Below are 20,615 nucleotides of genomic sequence, written 5' to 3'. Positions count from 1 at the left end.
CCAAACTGAGACTAAGGTTTATTTCTCCTGTCTGTTTTTTTCCTCCAGAGCAAGTAAGATGCACTAAATCTCAATTTAGTCTGACTTAAAGTTTCAGAAGCGATATCAGCAAGCGCTAATATAATTATCAGAGTTTCTCAACTTTTGTGTCTCTTTGCGATCTCAGACAGAGAAAGTCGTTGTTGGAAAGCCCATAATTTACCATGTTTTGTGTTGTTTATGCTCCACTTGTAATGTTTTGATTTGGGCATGTTTTGTCCCACTGTTTCGCCGTCAGTGAATGCACCGCAGTAGTGTGCTGTTGCATCAGTTGAAACGTATTTTTTATGACTTCTCCTACAGTACACTGTACAGGCAGATGTACTTTTTCTCTCCTTCCTTGCGCCTCATCCTTGTTTCCCCAAGTTAATGCTGTGCGTGAATGCATAAAGGTGAGCTTTTAATTCCGTTGTTAGAGCTGTGTGTGTCAGGAACGGCTGTGGGCCGTAGTCATGCAATCCAAGATGCAGAGTGGTTTGTACAACAACAAGGTTTAATACAAGAAATGTCCAAAGAATACAAACATCACAAAATACAAAGTACAACAGAAAACCTCCGGACCTAGTCGCGGGAACTACGAACGAAAAACACTGCAAACGCAAGAAAAAACACACGGTGTAAAAACTGAAAGAGCTGCTGACAAAAACTAGCAGAAAGGAGTCACAATACTTCTACGACTACTGCTGGAAAAAACAGACAGGAAAACAGGTACTCACACGGCAGGGAATAAAGCAATGACCAGAGAGCCAAGGTACAAGTTTTTAACTTGGTCCAAATAGTAAAGGGTCCTACACGGATCACAACCTCTACCAGTACTCAAATTGATCTGATTTTTACCAACAGGCCCGAAAGAATTACAAAATCATATAATATGATAACTGGGCTGTCAGATCATAATTTGGTACTTATATCTAGGAAATGAAGTAATAGGCGAAATGTTACACCTTCTGGTAATAAAGATTTCATTGGTATCCCAAGAAATAAACAGGAAGCTTTCAAAACAGCCATAACAAAGCTGAACTGGAACAATCTACTTTCAGACAATGATGTGGAGATAATTAGTCAGAATGTTATAGAGAACATACAAAGCAAAATCAAGAAATTCACAGAACTAAACGCAAAAGCCAGAAGCAGTCTCTCCCATGGCTGACTGACAATGTCATCAAACTCATGAAGGACAGAGATACTGCTTTAAAAGTAGCCACAAAAACTAAACTGAGCCATGACAGGCAGATACGTATTGACTATGCTGAGGAACAGAGTGATCAGACAAATGAGAAAAGCTAAAGCAGATTTCTTTATTTCTATTATTGAAAACTGCCACGGCAACTTGAAAAGCACCTGGACTCAAATAAATCAACTAATTGGTCAAAATCATACTTTTACGAAAGAAATTGAATTAAAAGTTAACGGTACCATCCTACAAAACCCAACTGATGTGGCTGAGACATTCGATCATTATTTTGTCGAGTCGGTTGCTGACATAGCTCGGAGTTTCCCAGTTCAATATAATGAGTGTACGACTCGTACTGTTATAGCAAACAGAAATGAGCCGCAGTTTGTTTTTAAACCTGTGTCTAGAACTGAAGTCACAAAAGTGATAACATCTCTCAAGACATCCAGAGCAAAGGATGTGTATGGGATGGACAAATTCATACTTGAAGAAGTTAGTGAGTCAATAGCTGGTCCATTAACACACATTATTAACGCTTCACTAAGTCAGGGGATGTTTCCAGAAGCGTGGAAATTTGCTGCCGTTGTTCCAGTTTTTAAAAGAGGGGATCCTTTCCTCACTTCAAACTACAGGCCTATCAGCATATTACCCACTGTCTCAAAAGTTTTTGAAAAATTGGTTGCCAAAGAAATCATTGACCACCTCAACAATAGCCCTTTTGCACTGCAGCCAATGCAATTTGGGTTCAGAGCGAACCACTCTACAGAAACTGCCACTTGCTACTTTGTTGAAAAAATCAAGTCATCCATGGCCCGGGGAGGGGAGGCAGTGGGCGCTGTCTTCTAGACCTGCGGAAAGCATTTGATACTGTTAATCACTCTATATTATTAAAGAAACTCCTGAATTTCAGTCTTAACTTGTTACAGTCATACCTCTCATCTCGCTTTCAGCTGGTTAAAAATCATAACCATAACTCCAATGTCTTAGGCTTATCAACTGGTGTCCCGCAAGGCTCAGTACTAGGCCCACTTCTATTCAGCATGTATGTTAATGATCTCCCTTTTGTGTGTGAATCATGTGACATCTTAATGTACGCTGATGACACAGTAATCCTAGGTCATGGGAAGACGGCAGGGGAGGTTGAGACGAAGCTAACTGATGCAATGGTGAGAATTACATCCTGGCTAAATCAATGTTGTTTGCAGTTAAATGTTACAAAAAGAGTCTGTATGTTTTTTTCAAGGATGAACAATTCAAACATGAATCCGGTCATTTCTGTCTCTGGTGAGAGGCTACAGGTTGTGACAGAATTTAAATATCTAGGACTACATATTGACTCGAATCTCAGCTTCAAAAATCACATAAAGAAAGTCTGCAATAAGGTAAAGTTTAGTATGTCAAATTTTAGATTTATCAGAGACTCTCTATCAGTTGAAGCAGCCAAGATATACTTCTTCTCTATGATTATCTCTCACATCACATACTGTCTGATAAGTTGGTCTAATGCACACTCCACTGTAATGAAACTACTCGAATCATTATATAAACAAGCACTTAAAACACTGGATAAAAAACCTTTCAGATACCACCATTGCCATATTTTCAAGAAGTATAAATTGCTGAGCTGGGAAAATCTCATCAAATACAAAAACATTTGCCTAGTATATAAGATCTTGCACGGTTTGGCTCCTCTTCCACTATCCGGTTTCATAACATTTCGGTCCTCTGCTACCAGGGCCACCAGAGGTGCCACCAAAAAAGATTGCACAATCCCAATCAGGAAAACTATGTTACAGGTCTCAGTATGAGAACCCATGAACAAGATTATAGTTCCGCTGGTTGTGAAGGGTGTAATGGCCTGTTAAAACAGGGATAAATAAGTGAGACGTGCAAGCGGTGTCTTTTCCATTAAGCCTCCTCAGCAGAATGAGGAAGTTACGTCAGTCCTTTGCGAGAGAGAATCGCTGCACGGCCCCCTAGTGGCGAAACTAGGAATGTCCCATTAATTATGAGGTATTCAACAAAACAAGTTGTTCTAATGGAAGTGCAATTTTGCTTACAAGAATAATGACCCAAAACAATTACAATGTCCCTGTTATACTCAAACAAAATAAAATACATTTCCCAAATGTGACCATACATTTTGTGTGCGTCACACGCTCCCCGACAAAAAGAAAAAATGGCTCCAGACATTTCTACACTACAACTCTAACATTCTCAACAAAGACCTTTTTAACAGTGGCGGTAGGTTCACAGTATGTACGTATAAAGCAACAACTACCCTGTGGTGAACTTATGCATAGGTGCTGTGCGTGTCAGTCAATATGCAATGAGCGGTACAGTGTACATCATGGATGAGGGATAAAGTGGGACTACAAAAGGTGTGTGTTGTGTCATGGGATATGTCCCCATCTCCCAGGATGGTATGGAAGGTATCCCATAGGCTCCCACAGTATTGACTATGGTTTGAGGTTGGAAAGACGGTTGCCCCAGAGTGTCATAGGTGAGCCTTTGGGTAGGCCTCCTGTCTCGGGTGGACCTCCATGGTACTGGATTCCTGGTTTGACTATGGTTGGGTTGCTCACTAGTCATCTGAGGACTTGCTGTCTCATCCATCTCCTGGTTTACATTTTCCAGCTCACTATTCCTTTCCCCAGGCAAGTGTTCATCTACTGGTATCACCTCATGATCATCCATGTTCTCTCTCATAGGCACTTCCACTCTCCTTTCCTGGATGTATGATCTTGGGTGTTCCATTCTATGATTGTTTGTGACATGGGCAAAGTGTCTTTGTGGGGCATTCACTGGCTGAACTTCTGTACTCTCAGGTTCTCTCATGACTGGTACTCTTAACCAATATCTAGGTACGTCATCATCTGACTCTGAAGACTCACTGCTTTGACTTGCTTCAGTTTGTGAAGATTCTTTCTGTTTCTTTGTTCTTGACTTGCATCGTGGTTCTACTGGTGGTACAGGTAAGTCTCTGTGCAAATCTGTCTTTCTTCCAGACGAGATTTTAGGTGGCTGCTGGGGTAAGTCTACAGGTAGGTCGTTGACTAAGTGAAGCAGGTTGCGGTGCAATGTTCGAAGTCTGTTTCCACCTGTTTCTGGTGTGACTGTGTAAACAGGTCCATCTGCAATTCTTTCCTTCACGGTGTAGACAGTGTTCTCCCAATATGATCTTAATTTACCGGGGCCGCCTCTCTCACTCAAGTTTCTGACCAGGACACGGTCACCTGGTTCGAGGACAACACCTTGCATGTGGCGGTCGTAGTATTGCTTTCCTCGAGAACTGGAGTGTTGGCTGTTCTCAGTGGCGAGTCGGTAAGCCTCCTTCATTCTTTGAGCCCATTTCTTGGCATATCCTCTTGGGGAAGTGGGTTCTTCCTGGTGTCCTAATCCAAATATCATGTCTACCGGTAAACGTGGGTGACGACCATACATTAGGTAAAAAGGTGAAAATCCTGTTGCTTCGTGCCGGGTACAGTTATAAGCGTGGATGACTTGTGGCAGGTGTTCTCTCCATCTTCCCTTCTCTTTCTCATCCAGGGTTCTGAGCATTTGAAGCAGGGTACGGTTAAATCTTTCTGCTGGGTTACCCTGGGGATGGTAGGGGGTGGTCCTTGAATGGCCAACTCCACTGTAACGTTGCAGGGTTTTGAACAATTCATTTTCAAATTCCCTCCCCTGGTCATGATGGAGCTTTGAGGGGTACCCAAATCGTGGAATAAAGTCTTCAAAGAGCTTCTCAGCAGCGGTCTTTCCGGATTTGTTTCTCGTGGCGTAGGCTTGAGCATATCTGGTGAAATGGTCGACCACAACCAGAATATATTCAAAGCCGCCCTTGCTTGGCTCCAAATGGAGATAATCAATGGAGACTAACTCCATGGGTGAAGTTGAAGTAATTCCTCCCATCGGCGCTCTGACGTGAGAGACAGGTTTCTTCTGCTTGAGGCAGGGACATTTCCTTGTTACATAAGCGTCAACATCTTGCTTCATGTAAGGCCAATAAAAGCGGTCCCTTGCCAGGCCCAAGACTCTTTCTGTCCCCATATGGCCCATATCATTATGGAGATGTTTCAACACCAGAGATCGGTACTGGTCAGGCAGGATGAGTTGGCTTCGGTGACTTGTTTTCCGATATAGCAGGCCGTTTTCAAGGTGAAGCTTCTCCCATTGGTAAAGGAGTTTTCTTGCTAGGCCACTGACTCGTCTTTTCACTTCACTTGTCAGTGTGGTTGAAGTCTCTTTCAGTCGGATGACTTGGCCAATGACGGGATCATTTTGTTGAGCTTTCACTAGCTCGTCATGTGGGATGGTTGGAAGCAGTTCTGGCAGCTGCATGGTTGAAGAATCTTGTGACATGTTCAAAACAGCGACATAGGCGATATCTTGTTGTTTGGCGGCTCTGCTTCCCTCCCATGTTGCCAGTATAGTGTCTCCTGTTAGTTCTTTTGTGCATGAGTCCACATACTTGTCAATGTCCAATGGTAGCCTTGACAAAGTATCAGCATCCACATTAGCCTTCCCTGGCCGATATTTGACATCAAACCGGAAGTCAGCTAGCTCTCCAACCCATCGGTGGCCAACAGCATTGAGCTTTGCGGTACTCATTACATAGGTCAATGGGTTGTTGTCGGTATACACAACGAAATGGGGGGCGTAGAACAAATAGTCTCTGAATTTTTCACAGATGGACCATTTCAGAGCCAAGAATTCCAGCTTGCCTGAATGGAGCCGGTAGTTTCGCTCAGCAGGTGTCAACGTCCTGGATCCATATGCAATGATCCTGAGCTTTCCTCCTTGGCGCTGGTATAACACTGCACCGAGACCTTGTTCTGACGCGTCCGTGTGGAGCACATAAGGGAGATCAAAGTCAGGGTACCCGAGTACTGGTGGATTGGACAAGATGTTGAGGAGCTGGTCTAAGGCTCTTTGGTGTTCTTGTGTCCACTGAATTGAGGCTCTGGATGACAGCTGTGCTCCTTTTCCCCTTTTTGGTCTGGGCTGAGGCACTGCAGTGACTGGGTCCTTGGTCTGCAAGAGCTCATACATTGGTTTAGCAATTCTGGAAAAGTCTTGAATATATGTTCTATAGTAGCTGAGGAACCCCAACAGCCTACGGACTTCTCCAACTGTGTGCGGGACTTTACCCCTCAAAGCCTGGATGGCTTCCATGTCTTTTGGGTCTATTCGGACTCCATCAGCAGAGACCAATCTTCCGACATATCGAACCTCTTTTCTGAAGAGCTCACATTTGTTAGGCCTGAGCTTTACACCATGGCCTTGGAGCGCTCTCAGTACACGTCTCAATGACTCAACATGTTCTTCAAATGTCCTACTGTAACACAGGACATCATCTAAGTATGGAATGCAACATTCGTCTCGCAAAGAGTCAAGCACTTCCTCCATACTTCTTTGAAAAGCGGCAGGGGCATTGGAAAGCCCGAAGGGAATGCGTACCCACTCATACAGGCCCCATGGTGTGATGAACGCCGTCATGTGTCGCGACCCCTCAGCAATAAAGCCCTGGTGATAAGCTTTGCCCTGATCCAAAATTGAAAACCAGCTATACCCTCCCAATGTGTCAATGAGGTCTTGAATTCGTGGGAGTGGGTGCCTATCTGGGACTGTTTTCTGGTTCAGGAGCCTGTAGTCAATGCACAAGCGCAAGCTTCCATCTTTCTTGCGCACACATACAACAGGGGCAGAATATGGGGATTTGGATTTTATGATCCACTTCTTGGCTAGTAAGTCTTGGATGTATTCCTTGACTTCTTTGTAAAGTGGCTTGGGAATGGCTGCATATGTTCGTTGTACCGGAATATCATCTTTCAGGGTTATGGTCATTTGCAGGTTTGGGATACATCCCATGTCATCTTCATCTCGAGCAAACACACTGGATTCCTCATAAAGCATCTGTTTCACTATTGCTTGCTCCTTGTCACTTAGATGGCTTACATCGACAGGTGGGGACCACAAGTTGGATGTTTGGTTAGTTTGGTCACTCTCAACTCCACTCATGGGAAAAGGTGGGTCCTCGTTGTTGACAGTGGTACTGTCCATTTGATCCGTCTCCACTATCTTGTCGATTGGCTGGATACTGCCTAACACTGTGAAACTGTTCACAGCTATACTGTGTTGGGTGTGATTACCCACTGGGATTTTTACATAGGGCTGCTTGACATGATGGACCTCTACCAAACCATCACCAACATCTAGCTGCTCCAGCCACTGGTTTGGGTGATTGACCTCGAACAGGGCCACCGACGACGTGAAATCAACACGCACCTTGCACTTGATGTGGGCGACGCAGCCTGGGTGGATGACAACATCTTGACGACCAACTCTCACCACTGAACTGCCTTGTGAGGATTCTTGGGTCTGTATTAAGGTCACCATGGTCTCAGCTTCCTCTGTTTCAATCTGCATGGCTTCTTTCAGTAACTTGGCAATAACAGCAATCATTTCAGTCTCATTCCCTTGTCCTATAATGAGCTCCTGAATTACATTGAAACCCAATACAGGTCTGACCAGGCCCACGCAGCTGACCAGGAAAGGTACTCTGATGGCGAGATTGGGATCTTCATTGCCAGGTAGGTTGATGGTAAGTTCCACCCATCCCTTATATGGTATCGGTCCTCCATTAGCCGCAGTGAGATCCAATCCTCTGCCTCCTAAGAGTTCACTGAGAGGACGCAGTTCTTGTTGAGGTAGATATTTTTGCTTCCATGGCAAGTCGATCATACTGACTTGAGCCCCGGTGTCAAGTAGGACATTTACAGTGTATCCATTCAGATTACATTTTAATAAGCATTTCTTCCCAATTAGCTGAGCAACTCGCTGTAATGGTGACTTTTCCCTAGCTGATGAGTGAGACGGGGCATGGAGATGCTTAGCTGGCTTGGTTGACTTTTTGGTGTGTATGTGGGACTGGGAACTTGTGCTGGTCACAGGTTGTCCCTCTGCTGTGACCAGGACACGTTTCCCGACAGCTTTACTCTCTTTAAGCATCCAATTGCTCGATGACCTTCATCACCGCAAGCGAAACAGTGGTTGCAGTTGGTACGGCCATGGGCAACACAGTTAGAACAGCCATATGGTCGTTCATTCTTTGATTCTCGACCCTGACACTGTTTATTGGCACACTGACAGGTGGACCGGGAGTTTGGCCTTGGAGCTGCAATTGTCGCTTTAGGTGTGGTTCTTATTGTCTGCATGGAGTTTATGACTTCTGTCAGTGCTTGGACTTGAGCATTCAGCTGATGTATGAGCTCATCTCTAGCCTTTGTGTCAGCATCAGGTTTCTCTTGGTTCAACTCACTTGTGGTGACTTCATTGCTGTGAGCTTCCACCATTTTGGGACGTGTGCTACGACCAAAGCGCCTTCTCCTTTCACTTTCCTCACTGGTTGTCTTGTTCACTTGTCTTAAAAGTGCATCATCTGTCACGGTCGGGTCGGCGAGCAAGGGCTTGAGCTCCCGCCTGATGTCGTCATGCTTCTCACTGAAGCCCTGATGGACAGTGCGAAGGAAAACGTTCTGAACTGTTTGCGGCTCATACTTGATGTCAGCATCGGTTTGCTTTGACATGAATATTATTTTCTGTTTGAGTCCCATCATCCTGTAGAGAAACTGCTGTGGCGGTTCATGCTCGTGCTGTTTAGCGTTAATCAGTTCCTGGAACAGCTCAGTGCTACTTTTCTCTCGTAGGTGGGATTGTAAAAAGCTCTTCAGCTCTGCAATGGTCATGTCATCTTTGCTAGAAAGCATATCTTTGAAGCTGCCAGGTTTGGTAATGCGAAACACTGCTCGGATTATTTCGCCCTCTGTATGCATCTCTTTCAGGCCTTGATCAATCTGCTTGCTGATATTGCTATATGTAATATCGGATGTGTTGTCGCCAATCTGTCCGCTGTGAATCTTGAATTCCTTCTTCTGGAGGAAGGGGATGTCTTTAAGAGCAATTACACTTTCAGCACGGTAAGTGGAGTTCTGGTTGCTGGGAGAATTGGGTGTTAGTTGTGGGCTGTGGGACTGAAAAGAGTGCGGGTGTTGTTGGTCAGAGGAAGTTTGTGAGGTACGTGAAGCCGCACCCTGGATTACTTGTTGTGGTAACGTCTCATCTAACATTAGCGAACCAATTTGTGATTCACGAGGATCAGTTTGAGCATCAAATGTACCATGTGTGGCTGTGTGAGCGCCCTGCGGTGGTAAGTATGGTGAACCCTCAACATCAGGTACAACAGATGTAACATCATCACACTTGCTATGTTTAGCAATCATGTTATCAATTATGTCTTGCAGCGCCAGTAACTGTGACATACCCTCATCTTCTAAGTTCAGCAAAGCAGAACTTCCTATATATGCATATACATAATCAGTACAGCTTTCATCATCATGTTTGTCCGACTTAGCTTGCTCCGAGGCGTGTGGGATGACCGTCACCAGCTGTGACAGCTCTGCTGAAGACAGTTGGAACAGCTTCCTTTTGATTGTCCACGTCAGCTCCTTCCTCTCGTTGTCTGCCATTATGAACACCAGCCAAGACGCCCTCAGCTCTTGAAGTCACTCGCTCTGTCAACTGTCAGACGCCCTTGACTCTCGTAGCTCCTCGCTCTGGTGGTGCAACACGTTGGCCCACTGGTTCAGTAATCACTGGATCGACGTTCCACTCCAACCATGAGATGGCGCCGATCCCGGACGAGCCCCCAAAAATCTGTTACAGGTCTCAGTATGAGAACCCATGAACAAGATTATAGTTCCGCTGGTTGTGAAGGGTGTAATGGCCTGTTAAAACAGGGATAAATAAGTGAGACGTGCAAGCGGTGTCTTTTCCATTAAGCCTCCTCAGCAGAATGAGGAAGTTACGTCAGTCCTTTGCGAGAGAGAATCGCTGCACGGCCCCCTAGTGGCGAAACTAGGAATGTCCCATTAATTATGAGGTATTCAACAAAACAAGTTGTTCTAATGGAAGTGCAATTTTGCTTACAAGAATAATGACCCAAAACAATTACAATGTCCCTGTTATACTCAAACAAAATAAAATACATTTCCCAAATGTGACCATACATTTTGTGTGCGTCACAACTACATTTAGCCAGGCTGTATTCTCATTTAGAGCATCCCATCAATGGAATACAGTACCACAATCAGTCCGAGAATCTTTATCACATCACTCTTTTAAACTCAATGCTAAGAACTGGCTTGTGTGCACTAGCAGTATCACTGGTACTATCCATTATTTGACCTGTGTCAGGTAGTGAACAAATGAAATGTAAACGGTAAGGTAGCCAATATGGCTGGCTTGGCGGTGTTTATATTATAATTTTCATTTTGTTTTTTATTAATTTTATAATATAACTTGTACTGTGGTGATATGTAATCCCGACTGTATTTCTGTCTACAAGTATGTCTGTTGTGTATGGCTTATTTTTGTTGTTTTGTTTTGTTGGGTCTATTACCATCTGGCAAAGGGACTGCTGATGAAAATTAGCCTTTCGGCTAACTCGGGTACATTTACTTTCTGCAAAGAAATGTTGATTAATGTACACTGTCCCTTTTTTAAAAATAAAGAATTTGAATTTGAATACAAGTGAACTAGGAGGAACTAGTCACAGTGCAACGAGAGGAAACAATCTGGCGTTGGAGAGCAGTCTGCACTGCACACAGTTTAAGTAGCAGCTGTGATGGAGATCAGGCGTGTTCAATTAGCTCTTCTCAGTGGCTCAGGAGGTGTGCTGCAACAGATGGCCGAAAGAGGGCAGCAAAGCAGCACACAATCCTGACAGTGTGAGTTCTAGCGTACACCTTTTGTTCAGTGTAACTCTTGTGTTCATTAAAGTTAACGTTAGCATTCAAGCTAACTGTATGGCGATTTATTGTATTAATAAGCATCATACTGACTTAATTTTCTTATTGAATTCTGTATTAGATGTGCCTTCGGCTAATCATTATGGTTATGTGTAATATTAGTTACATTCATTTACTGATTATTTATTCAGTGACTTTTTTTGTATTCTTTGTATGTTGTTACAGTACAACAGCATGAAGCCTTATAAAGAGCACAGTTCACTGAACTAAATCTATTCTCATGCCAGCTTCAGTTCATGCATCTCACACTAAGCTCAGACAGAACAAATGAAAGCTCTCATCAATCACTCATTGATTTCTCAGACTTAGATCCACGTTGTAGTTGTTTGTAATCATCATGTTGACTTTATTGTAATCCACATGATATCTTTTAAAATGATTTATTACTGTATGCAGAATGAATTGATTGAAAATGTATGCTTGTAGGCGGCAAAGACCTTCTGCTTTTATATTAACTACTACTATTAACTACTACTACTAACTACTATGTTCTATGAATAATTTGAAGTATTCCACTACATGTAATTCAGTTTTTTTTTTCATGAACCACACAAAACACATCGTAAAATAAAAACAGCAACGTATTTGTAACTTGAGAGCAATAAAGTTCCTATTTCAAGAAAGTGCAACATCAGAATAAACCCTTGTTTATTTGTCACTTAAAACTCCTACGACCACTACCATTGCCTCCAATAGCGGACACATTTGTGAATAAAGTAACTATCAAAACAACAAACAGAATGCCACACTTTTGACATGTGCATTGTGCAAGTTTACAAAATGCCAACAAAACCATCTTAATGAATCTGTTTCACTGAAAACCTCAAAATCAACAATATGAACACATGTGCATGGAACACGAAGTTATCTTTCAAGTTCATAAAACTATATAAGCATTAACAACTTGGCCTTTAAGATCAAGAAAATACATTTCACTGTATCAAAGTTTAACTGCCAAAAACTCAGACCATTAGTGTGTCAGTGTAGTATATGAAGATGAATTAAGCCCCAAAGTACACTTTTTGTGTGACAACGGAATTGCCCACATAAAATTGTTGAGGTAAGTTTGGATTTTTTTTTCTCCCTTAATTATAAAACGTTTCATTTAAAAACTGCATTTTGTGGTCGGTTGTGTTGTCATTGACTGACATTTAAATTTGCTTGATGATCTGAAACATGTAAGTGTGACAAACATGCAAAAAAGTAAGAAATCAGGAAGGTGGCAAAACACTTTTCCACACCGCAGTATTTACAGACAGTATTAATCAGACATTACAGTCATTTAAAAACACACAAAGCAAACCACAAACATCCTTTTCAGTCGTAAACTACTGTTATTTAAAGCTTAGATTCATGATTCTGATAACCCTGTACTCTCGATGCATACTCCTTTTCTTCTTTGCCTTTTTGCCTGTGGAAATATTTAAATGTTAAGTTTGATTGTGTAGGCGTACCTAAACAATTGGTCCAGGAGTGTAGCTTGTATGTAAACTCACCTGCATATTGTTTGCATTTGCGTCATGCTCTCTGGTAAAGGCTTCCCAAACGTCTCTGGCAGAAGGAGACAAATCATAGCTCCGAAAATGGCCAATGTTCCCATGAGGATGTATGGAAGGGCTTTATAATATTGGCCTGAGAAAGCATTGAGACAACCAACCCGTTTGCACACCTCATTCGGACTCAAACTGTACAACATGGAAATGTTAACATGCTCACCGAGGTAAATGATGAAGGGGGAGATGATGGTTCCGACACGAGCGGCCATGGAGCAGCACCCCATGGCCGTGTTTCGAATAACGGTGGGGAAGAGCTCTGACGTGACGGTGTACACCACGCAGAACGCCGACGTCACGCCAAATTTGCCCAACATCTCCAGCAGCACGGCCACCCACTGTACATCTGCAAGGCGCATTCAATCATTTGTGCTGTGAGCAGTAGTGTCAAATTTTCATTTGGCAGACTTTCCAGTATTTTCAGCCAATCTTCGCCAATTATGGGCGGCCTCCCAACTTTGTCCAATCCCTGCAATTTTCCCGCACATTTTGGCCAATCATTATCATTTTCACCATTTGGAATTTATCCCAGAGTAGCGCTCAAACGCACACCTCAACTGTCTAACCTATCAAACGTGTCCCCGCATGGGCCGCCCACGTCCTCACTTTCTTGACAGGAAGTCAGGTGTCATTACCTATGGGACTGAGGTGGACGCACAGGATCATGACTCCGCCCATCAGCAGTGTGGATGACTGGCACAAGCGGCGGTAGCAGAAGCGCAGCAGCAGCAGGGCAATCAGGTAAGCCGGCACCTCCGTCACCGCAGACAGAAAGCAGTTCAAGTAGGGGTCGCCGTGCAGGTTGGAGGTGTTGAGGATCAAAGCGTAGTAACTGATGGTGATGACAAACCTGCGGGAAAATGCATGGCGATTGAGTCTAAAGCCGGGCTTGTCTGTACAACGAGGGTAGCTCTCTTTTCAAGCAGCTATATCGCCACGGTAACTTAGGTTCAACCAGTGCTTCTCAAATAGTGGGCCAGGTCCCCCTGGGGGGTGTGCAGTGAACTGTCAGGGGCTGCGCGAGAGGCAGGGAGGACTTTCAATATTAGTGCAGACTTAGTGCCAACTTGTATGAATTTGTTGGTCCCAGCATGCAATTTGATTCTAAAATACACTTGTATGCTTCACTGCTCTCCATTTCGCTGGTTTCAGTTTTGAGTTCAGTCTGTACAGTACAGATAAATAAATACATATTATCAGTTTCTCAATAGTATTTCAAATCGAGATGGCGTCATCATTTACTGACAACCCGGGGGTCCTGGGAGCAAGAATAATTTGAGCAGCACTACGACGGGAGTGGTTACTTCGAAGTCGCACTGAACCGCCAGCATTCCCTGATGAAATTCTCTGTAAGAGATGTCGATTTTCAGCCAAGGAAATACGCTACATTTGCTCACTTTTTGAGCCGAGCATCAGGGATAAAATGCAATGTGAAATATTAATTCGGCCAATGTTAGCAGATGTATATGTGACAGCAGTCCTTGAGTGAGTATAAGCCCGTTAGTGTTCTTATATTGCAATATTTGCCGGAGGAATAAGCCATCTGAGCCATCAATCAACTGCAACAAAACATTTTTTTATTCTTAAAAAAAAAGGAAAAAAATTGTCCTGAAGACAAAAGTGCCCACGAAACATGTGAACACTATCACTATCACACTATGGTCACCATCACAGCATTTTATAGCCGCAAAATATGAAAACAATATAGACATAATCTAGAGATGAAAAAAAGACAGTTATTTTTTTTAATTGACAAGTGTCAATATGTCAAAGTTGTGCAATGGTGAGCGTTCATTAATGAAAAGACTAGTAGGGTATAGTTAGTATAACAATCAACTTAATAATTAACTGAAGCATTAACACACTCAGCTTTATTCTGCCAGCGGTCCTTCCTCGCTGTATTGGCAGTGACAGTATTATTTTTGCCAGTAATCTTTCTCAACTCCTCATAACACTTAATTAATAATTACTGGTCAAATTCACCGGTAAAAACCACCACCAGCTGTGGTCGCTTCGTTTTTTGCGCCGAAGTAGAATAATATGATGTCAAACACCGCCTGTAATGTGAACGCGCACCGAGCACAAAACTGAGAAGCGGACTTGACAAAGTAAGTTGATAACCACCGTCACAGTACTGTTAAACTTTGTTTGATGAACTTAGGGTTTGTTGAGCTGATTCTTGAGCACAAAGCCCGAGTTTGTTGAGACCCCATAGTATGATTCTAAGAATGGTAGCACAGATCTAATAAAACATATGAATTTACTCACTAAAACTGACAGATGTACTGCAAGACAGGCTAGAAAGACGAGTGACTGCAATCCATGTTTTGCTGACAATTCATGTCTAGAACATTTACGCGTGACGCCGGCAAACAGGTGCCATGAATGCACATGAAGAAAGTGACATATTCACAACAATAATAACACTGACTAATATTGTGCTGTGAGGAGTATGAAATATTTCACTGGCAGTGATAGCCACAGCTACAACCACTTAGCAACAGTTGCTAACGACAATCACATGACCCGGAAACGGAAGTGAAATTTGGTGACGCAAGCAGATGAAGAAAAACTCAGCAAATACACAATCCAACCTGCACATTCACGCACTAGTATGAAATAATAACACATTACCAGCTACCAATTCTTTATTTTGTGACCTGTTTTGAGCCACTGATTGAGCCAGTGATTGCATTTATTTGCATTTTGCTTAGGTTTGGTTTTTTTTTATTAAGAAAATTATTTTGTGACATGGGTCGAAGGATTCGCTACTGTAGACTGCATGAAGAACTGCATTTATTTTTTATAGAAATAATTCACTCATTTTTGTTATTTCTATTAAATGCATATGTTCCCCTTCCATCAAGTTCTTCTATATTGCTTAAAAATCTTCAATAGAAAAGTTTTTTCCCTCTTATTTTCAATAAAGACATTTCAAAATAACACATTTTAGAGCTGTAATTATTATGTAAGTTTTCCAACTTTTCATTGCTCCAAAATCCTCAACAAACGATCATATCCGTGCCTGTGGGTAAAGAAGACATACTGTAGTTGCAGAGGTAATTGTAATAACTTTATTAATGTGAGCCATTTTTTGACACAATTATTTTATTACCAGTATGAGACAGGATGTGCGCCGCTCTTATTTTGAAGGCCAAAAGTGTGATGTGTGTTGAAAATGAAGAACTTGCATAACTTGCACAAAGTCAGTGGCCATCCTGAAACAGTGGGTTACGCTAACAAGCACTAAAGCACAATTCTTACAGCCTGAATGGCACAAACACCCCCGCACCAGCATGCTCCGCTAAACTAAGCTAATCCAGCTAATTTACACTGGCTATTGCTGTATGTGAGCTCATGCTCACGCTCAGTGACAAGTAAGAGTTTCAGCGTTTTTTTCGCCGACTTAGACGATGTTGCTGCCTCAACATGTTCAGGAGGGGGCTGGTTAGTGTTTGTGAAGACATGCCGCTATGAATGAGGTGTCTGCTGGGGAAATATTTCCCCCCAATAATGGCTACAGCAATTTCATTCACAGAGTCAATTTCCACAAGATCCGCTTTTTCTTAATTAGCCGATTCCGCGGAAACCATAGGGCCATACATACCGTCAGAATCTCGTTACAGCATAAATAATGCACGCACCATAGAAGTGAACACAGCACGTTGATGGTTAGTACGTTGCAACTCCTTATGATGTCACGAATGTTGTATTTCTTCTCTTTCATTCTCAGTGCATCTTCAATCTGGAACACAAAGAAAAGATTTGCATGAGTAACTCCATAAACATGCACACCTAAAACGACCTCAACCTGACATACCTCAGCTTCTGTAAAAATGGCCTCTGGGGTGGCAACGTTATTTCTCTTCGCAGCGTCTTTCAGTATGGCCTCAGCCTCGTCCACCCTCCCCTGAGAGAGCAGCCAGCGAGGGGACTCCGGTATGAACCTGCAAGACGTTAGTGTGTTAATGCTTGACTTTTAGGGTATTACTGTACAGTGTGTCTGACAGGACTACAATCTATTTGTATTGGTGGGTTCCAGGGCTGGTTGTTGTTGTCAGTAAATGACATCATTGTCTAATTTGCATAATTGGCCATGATGCATGTTATGGATGCTAAGAGGAATCACGTGGGAGAGACAAAAAGATAAAAGACATTTTTTTTTATGCCGATACCTATAACTTTCTGCTTCCGATACCAATAACTGCTAACTTATTTATATCTATTATTTTTTACATTTTGATTCAACTCTAGCCTGTACACACCTGGAGGTAAGAACAACTCAAACAAAGTTGGATTTGTCAAACTGTACCTGTAGATTTGTCCCAACTAAATGTCATGACATCACTACATATTGGCAAAACATAAATAAATAGCGGCGGCTTGGAAATAGAAACCATGGCACCAATTGGTTTAGTAGCCGACAAAAGCAAGTATCTTTAACGATGGTAAAGTCATCCAGTGCCATCATATCCATAATGAAATCACACATCGCTTTAGCCTTCGGGTCGTCTCTGGCAAACTTTTTGTACTTTTCAAACACCATGGCAATAGGAACAAGCCCCGGGTCCCGGGCTTTCTTAACACTGTGGTAGCGATGCTGCATCTTCAGGTGGTTGATAAGTTTGATGTGTGCTTGGACACACATGTCTTCCTCCGAAACAGTGAAGAAGTCCCACGCAATTGACCGCATGTTTGTTTACTGTGAGCTCAGGGGAAGTTCAAGACAGGCCATTTGCAGCACGGCACAGGTAGGAGAAAAGGAGCACAGTACAGGTAATCTGGCCTCATTGGAGTTTTTTTTTTTTCAACAGCTATGAGACCTATTTGTTATGTCATCTGGTTTATCAGTATGATATCATAATTCCTCATATAGGTCCGATATTTAATGTGCACCCCAGTAAAAACATGAAAAGCAAAACAAATATGCTTAGAAATATGGTCAAACCTCGGTTTTCAGTTTTTGTATGATTCGATTTTCACCAAAATTGAACATCAAAAATGTTTGCTAAAATTTTAATATTGCATGAAACAAACTAGTTCGTTTGTCCTGTGCTGTATTATTTTGCAAAATCAATTGCCCAAACAAAGCACCCTATGTGTTGCTGACTCATTGTCTATTTTTTTTATTGCAAAATAATCCGCCATGAGGTTGTCAGTGTTGTCAGTGTCAGCAATTTCATAAAGAAGGTGAGAAACACAATTTAATATCGACAGGATGCATAGGAACTCTGCCTCAACAATAAACTCCATCCATTCCTCATTTATAATTATTTTGTATTGTTTTCTGCATGTAAAATTTTAATTATTCTCTAAAATATGTCTTTTTTCTTAATATTTTAGTTGTCTGAAATCAGTCCAGGGTGTACCCTGCCTCAACACGAAGTCAAGAAGTGCTTTTATGTTACAGTCTCCAAAAGTCTCCAATAACATGAGAAAAATGTTGCTGGATTTTTCTGTAGTCGCTGTTTTGAAAAAGAGCATCTGAAGGGGTCTGAATACTTGATGTGATTACTTGGCCAGTGAATGCATAAACACACTTGAAAATTCTCTTAGTAAGAAATGTATTATTTGTCAGTAAATTCTCACCACCATAGCGGTGTGTATATCAGTCCTGATGCGGCCATGGGGATCAGCAGCATCCTCCATGAGCGCAGAGCGTACGCCACCGGTGGCATGAGCATGTATCCTATGGCTGAGCTCATGAAAACACCAAGGGAGCAGAAGACCACCCGAGCTTTGGAGTTCAGGATTTCTGTTCCTAAGAGCCAAACATTCACCTGTCACTTTTTAAATAGAGATATTTTCTAATAAAATGATCTATTTGAATAGCTAACATTAGCATTAGAACCCCACCACAACAGCCACCACAGCCCTTATTTTATTAAAACCCAAAAAGTTAATAACGTACCTAGCACAAATGCGATGATGTAATTGGAGAACCCCCCAGCACCCGCGAAGAAGAAGGTGAAAGTAAAGATCTCCCAACTGGGGGAGAATATCTGCGCCGTCACAGCAACTGTCTGAAGGACCATCATGGTGAACAGGGTTGGCTTTCTTCCATATCTGTTGTTAGGAGGGCAGAGAAATTCTTATGACTGTGTCTCCAATGGTGATATGGTGATTTTTGGACAGCGTCACATGATGCACGCACCTGTCCGACATCTGGCCTGAGAGGAACGCTCCCAAGAGCACGCCAAGGTAGTGGATGGAAGAGGACAGTGGGATTTTGTGTGCATCCTCACAAACCAGGTCCCACTAAACAATGTTCGCATGTCAATTATTGCAATGAATAAGTCTGAGTAGAAACACACAGTAGTATGCATAGGTTCACTGCCCCAACCCAATGCAACCGGACTGTTACGGAATAAACGTTTAAAATACAAATTGTGAGGTTGGCAGGCAGATCGGCGCAGTATCTGTTGTAATGCGTTCACATGGTGACGACAGAGCTGAGCCAGAAGGCAAAGCTATCGATTTACCGGTCAATCTACGTCCCTACCCTCACCTATGGTCATGAGCTTAGTTGAGCTTAGTTGTAGAACTTAGTTTCCTCTGAAGGGTGGCTGGACTCACCCTAAGAGATATGGTGAGGAGCTCGGTCATCCAGAGGAGCGGTTACTTCGTTGCATCGAGAGAAGCCAGTTGAGGTGGCTCGGGCATCTATTCCAGACGCCTCTTGGATGCCTCCCTGGTGAGGTGTTCCGGGCATGCCCAGCCGGCAGCCTAGGGTAGGCCTAGGACACGCTGGTGAAATTAATGTCCCACAGCTGGCCTGGGCCCAGTGTAGCTGAAAGAGGTGGCCAGAGACCAGGAAGTTTGGGCTTCCTGACTAAGACTGCAGCCTTTGAGACCTGGACTCGCATGGACTAAAAATAGACTAAAAATAAACAAAAGAAACCAGCCAATAATTCGTGATCAAAATTTAATGTCAGTTGGTGCAACTAGTCAAACTATTTGTTTGGATTGTGTAACCCGCCTGGTCCAGTCAGCCCCGTGTTCTGAACTATGGTCCAGCAGAATGAGAGTTGAGAGCGCTAGCCATTGAACTAAAAGCCCGGACTGACAACAGAATGTCTATTGCAACTCTTGTATAGTCGTCAGGCAGCATTTACTAACGTACAGTAAATTGGCATCAATCACGCTAGCATATTATTTTACTGCAGTGCTCTTGTGTTGCTTTGCTTATCTTAGACTTTGTACACAGCTCTGGAGAGATGCACAAGTCATTCCATTGATGTCAGAGTTTAGAGATTCATCTTACATTATCTTTAAAACAATGACCGAAGTTCTCCGGCTCACCTCGGTGACAATGGTCGACTCGTAAATGTCTTTGCTGTACGTCCACCCGTCTCTGCAGGCTTCCAAAGGAATCTCTGCCACGTTGACGCCCACGTTTGGGACGATGCCATTGTCCGAGTAGTTCTTGACTATCTCCAGGTTCAGCCTCGAACAGGAGCTGGGCCTCTCGTCGCCGCCCACCGTCTCCATGGGGATGGTCACATTCCTCCACGCCTCGCTGAGGTTGGAGCTTTCAGGGATGTAGCACTTGTGAGGTGGAGTGTCGGCAACAAACACGATATAGATGCCAATGAAGCCATTGGGATAGATGCTGATGGCCAGCGCTAGGAAAACCCGACGCTGAAAGGCTCCCCAAGAGCCCAGAAAAGACGTGATACTGTCATAGTCTCGAATTTTTAGATTGGCCATCTTTGCCTCTGAGTTCCCGTCTGTGCTGTTAAGAGCAACTAAAGATCACGGACCTGAGATTACAGATTATAAACTTGCGTCATTAGACTGGTTACACAGTTACAGTCAAGCCTGAACTTACTTATGCAGTAAGAAAATGCCGTCCACAGGGAATTGGCCTTGAAGAAAAAGGAAAGTATGTTAATATTTAACAAGATGTTGTAAAACTGTAATAAATTATCTTCTTACTCCTGGCAGAATTTAAGCAAAACTGCACTTTTTTTTTTT

At 42.9% G+C, this 20,615-nt stretch overlaps 1 protein-coding gene across 1 annotated transcript; it reads right to left on the bottom strand.

Moving 5' to 3' along the window:
* Window positions 1-12,405: 12,405 nt before the first annotated feature.
* Window positions 12,406-20,348, bottom strand: LOC129169422 (solute carrier family 22 member 4-like). Its single transcript, XM_054755818.1, has 10 exons — window positions 19,941-20,348; window positions 18,793-18,896; window positions 18,550-18,704; window positions 18,228-18,399; window positions 16,459-16,585; window positions 16,283-16,383; window positions 13,274-13,488; window positions 12,802-12,984; window positions 12,582-12,717; window positions 12,406-12,496 (listed from the first exon to the last, which is right to left on the bottom strand). Exons 1-10 carry the CDS (start codon window positions 20,346-20,348, stop codon window positions 12,424-12,426), a joined length of 1,674 nt encoding a protein of 557 aa, XP_054611793.1. The 3' UTR covers window positions 12,406-12,423.
* Between the last annotated feature and the right edge of the window lie 267 nt (window positions 20,349-20,615).

The sequence above is a fragment of the Dunckerocampus dactyliophorus genome, chromosome 16 (genome assembly GCF_027744805.1).
Source record: "Dunckerocampus dactyliophorus isolate RoL2022-P2 chromosome 16, RoL_Ddac_1.1, whole genome shotgun sequence".
Taxonomy (NCBI): domain Eukaryota; kingdom Metazoa; phylum Chordata; class Actinopteri; order Syngnathiformes; family Syngnathidae; genus Dunckerocampus; species Dunckerocampus dactyliophorus.
The sequence above is the reverse complement of the archived record's forward strand: the minus strand, read 5'-3'. Positions and strand labels throughout refer to the sequence as shown.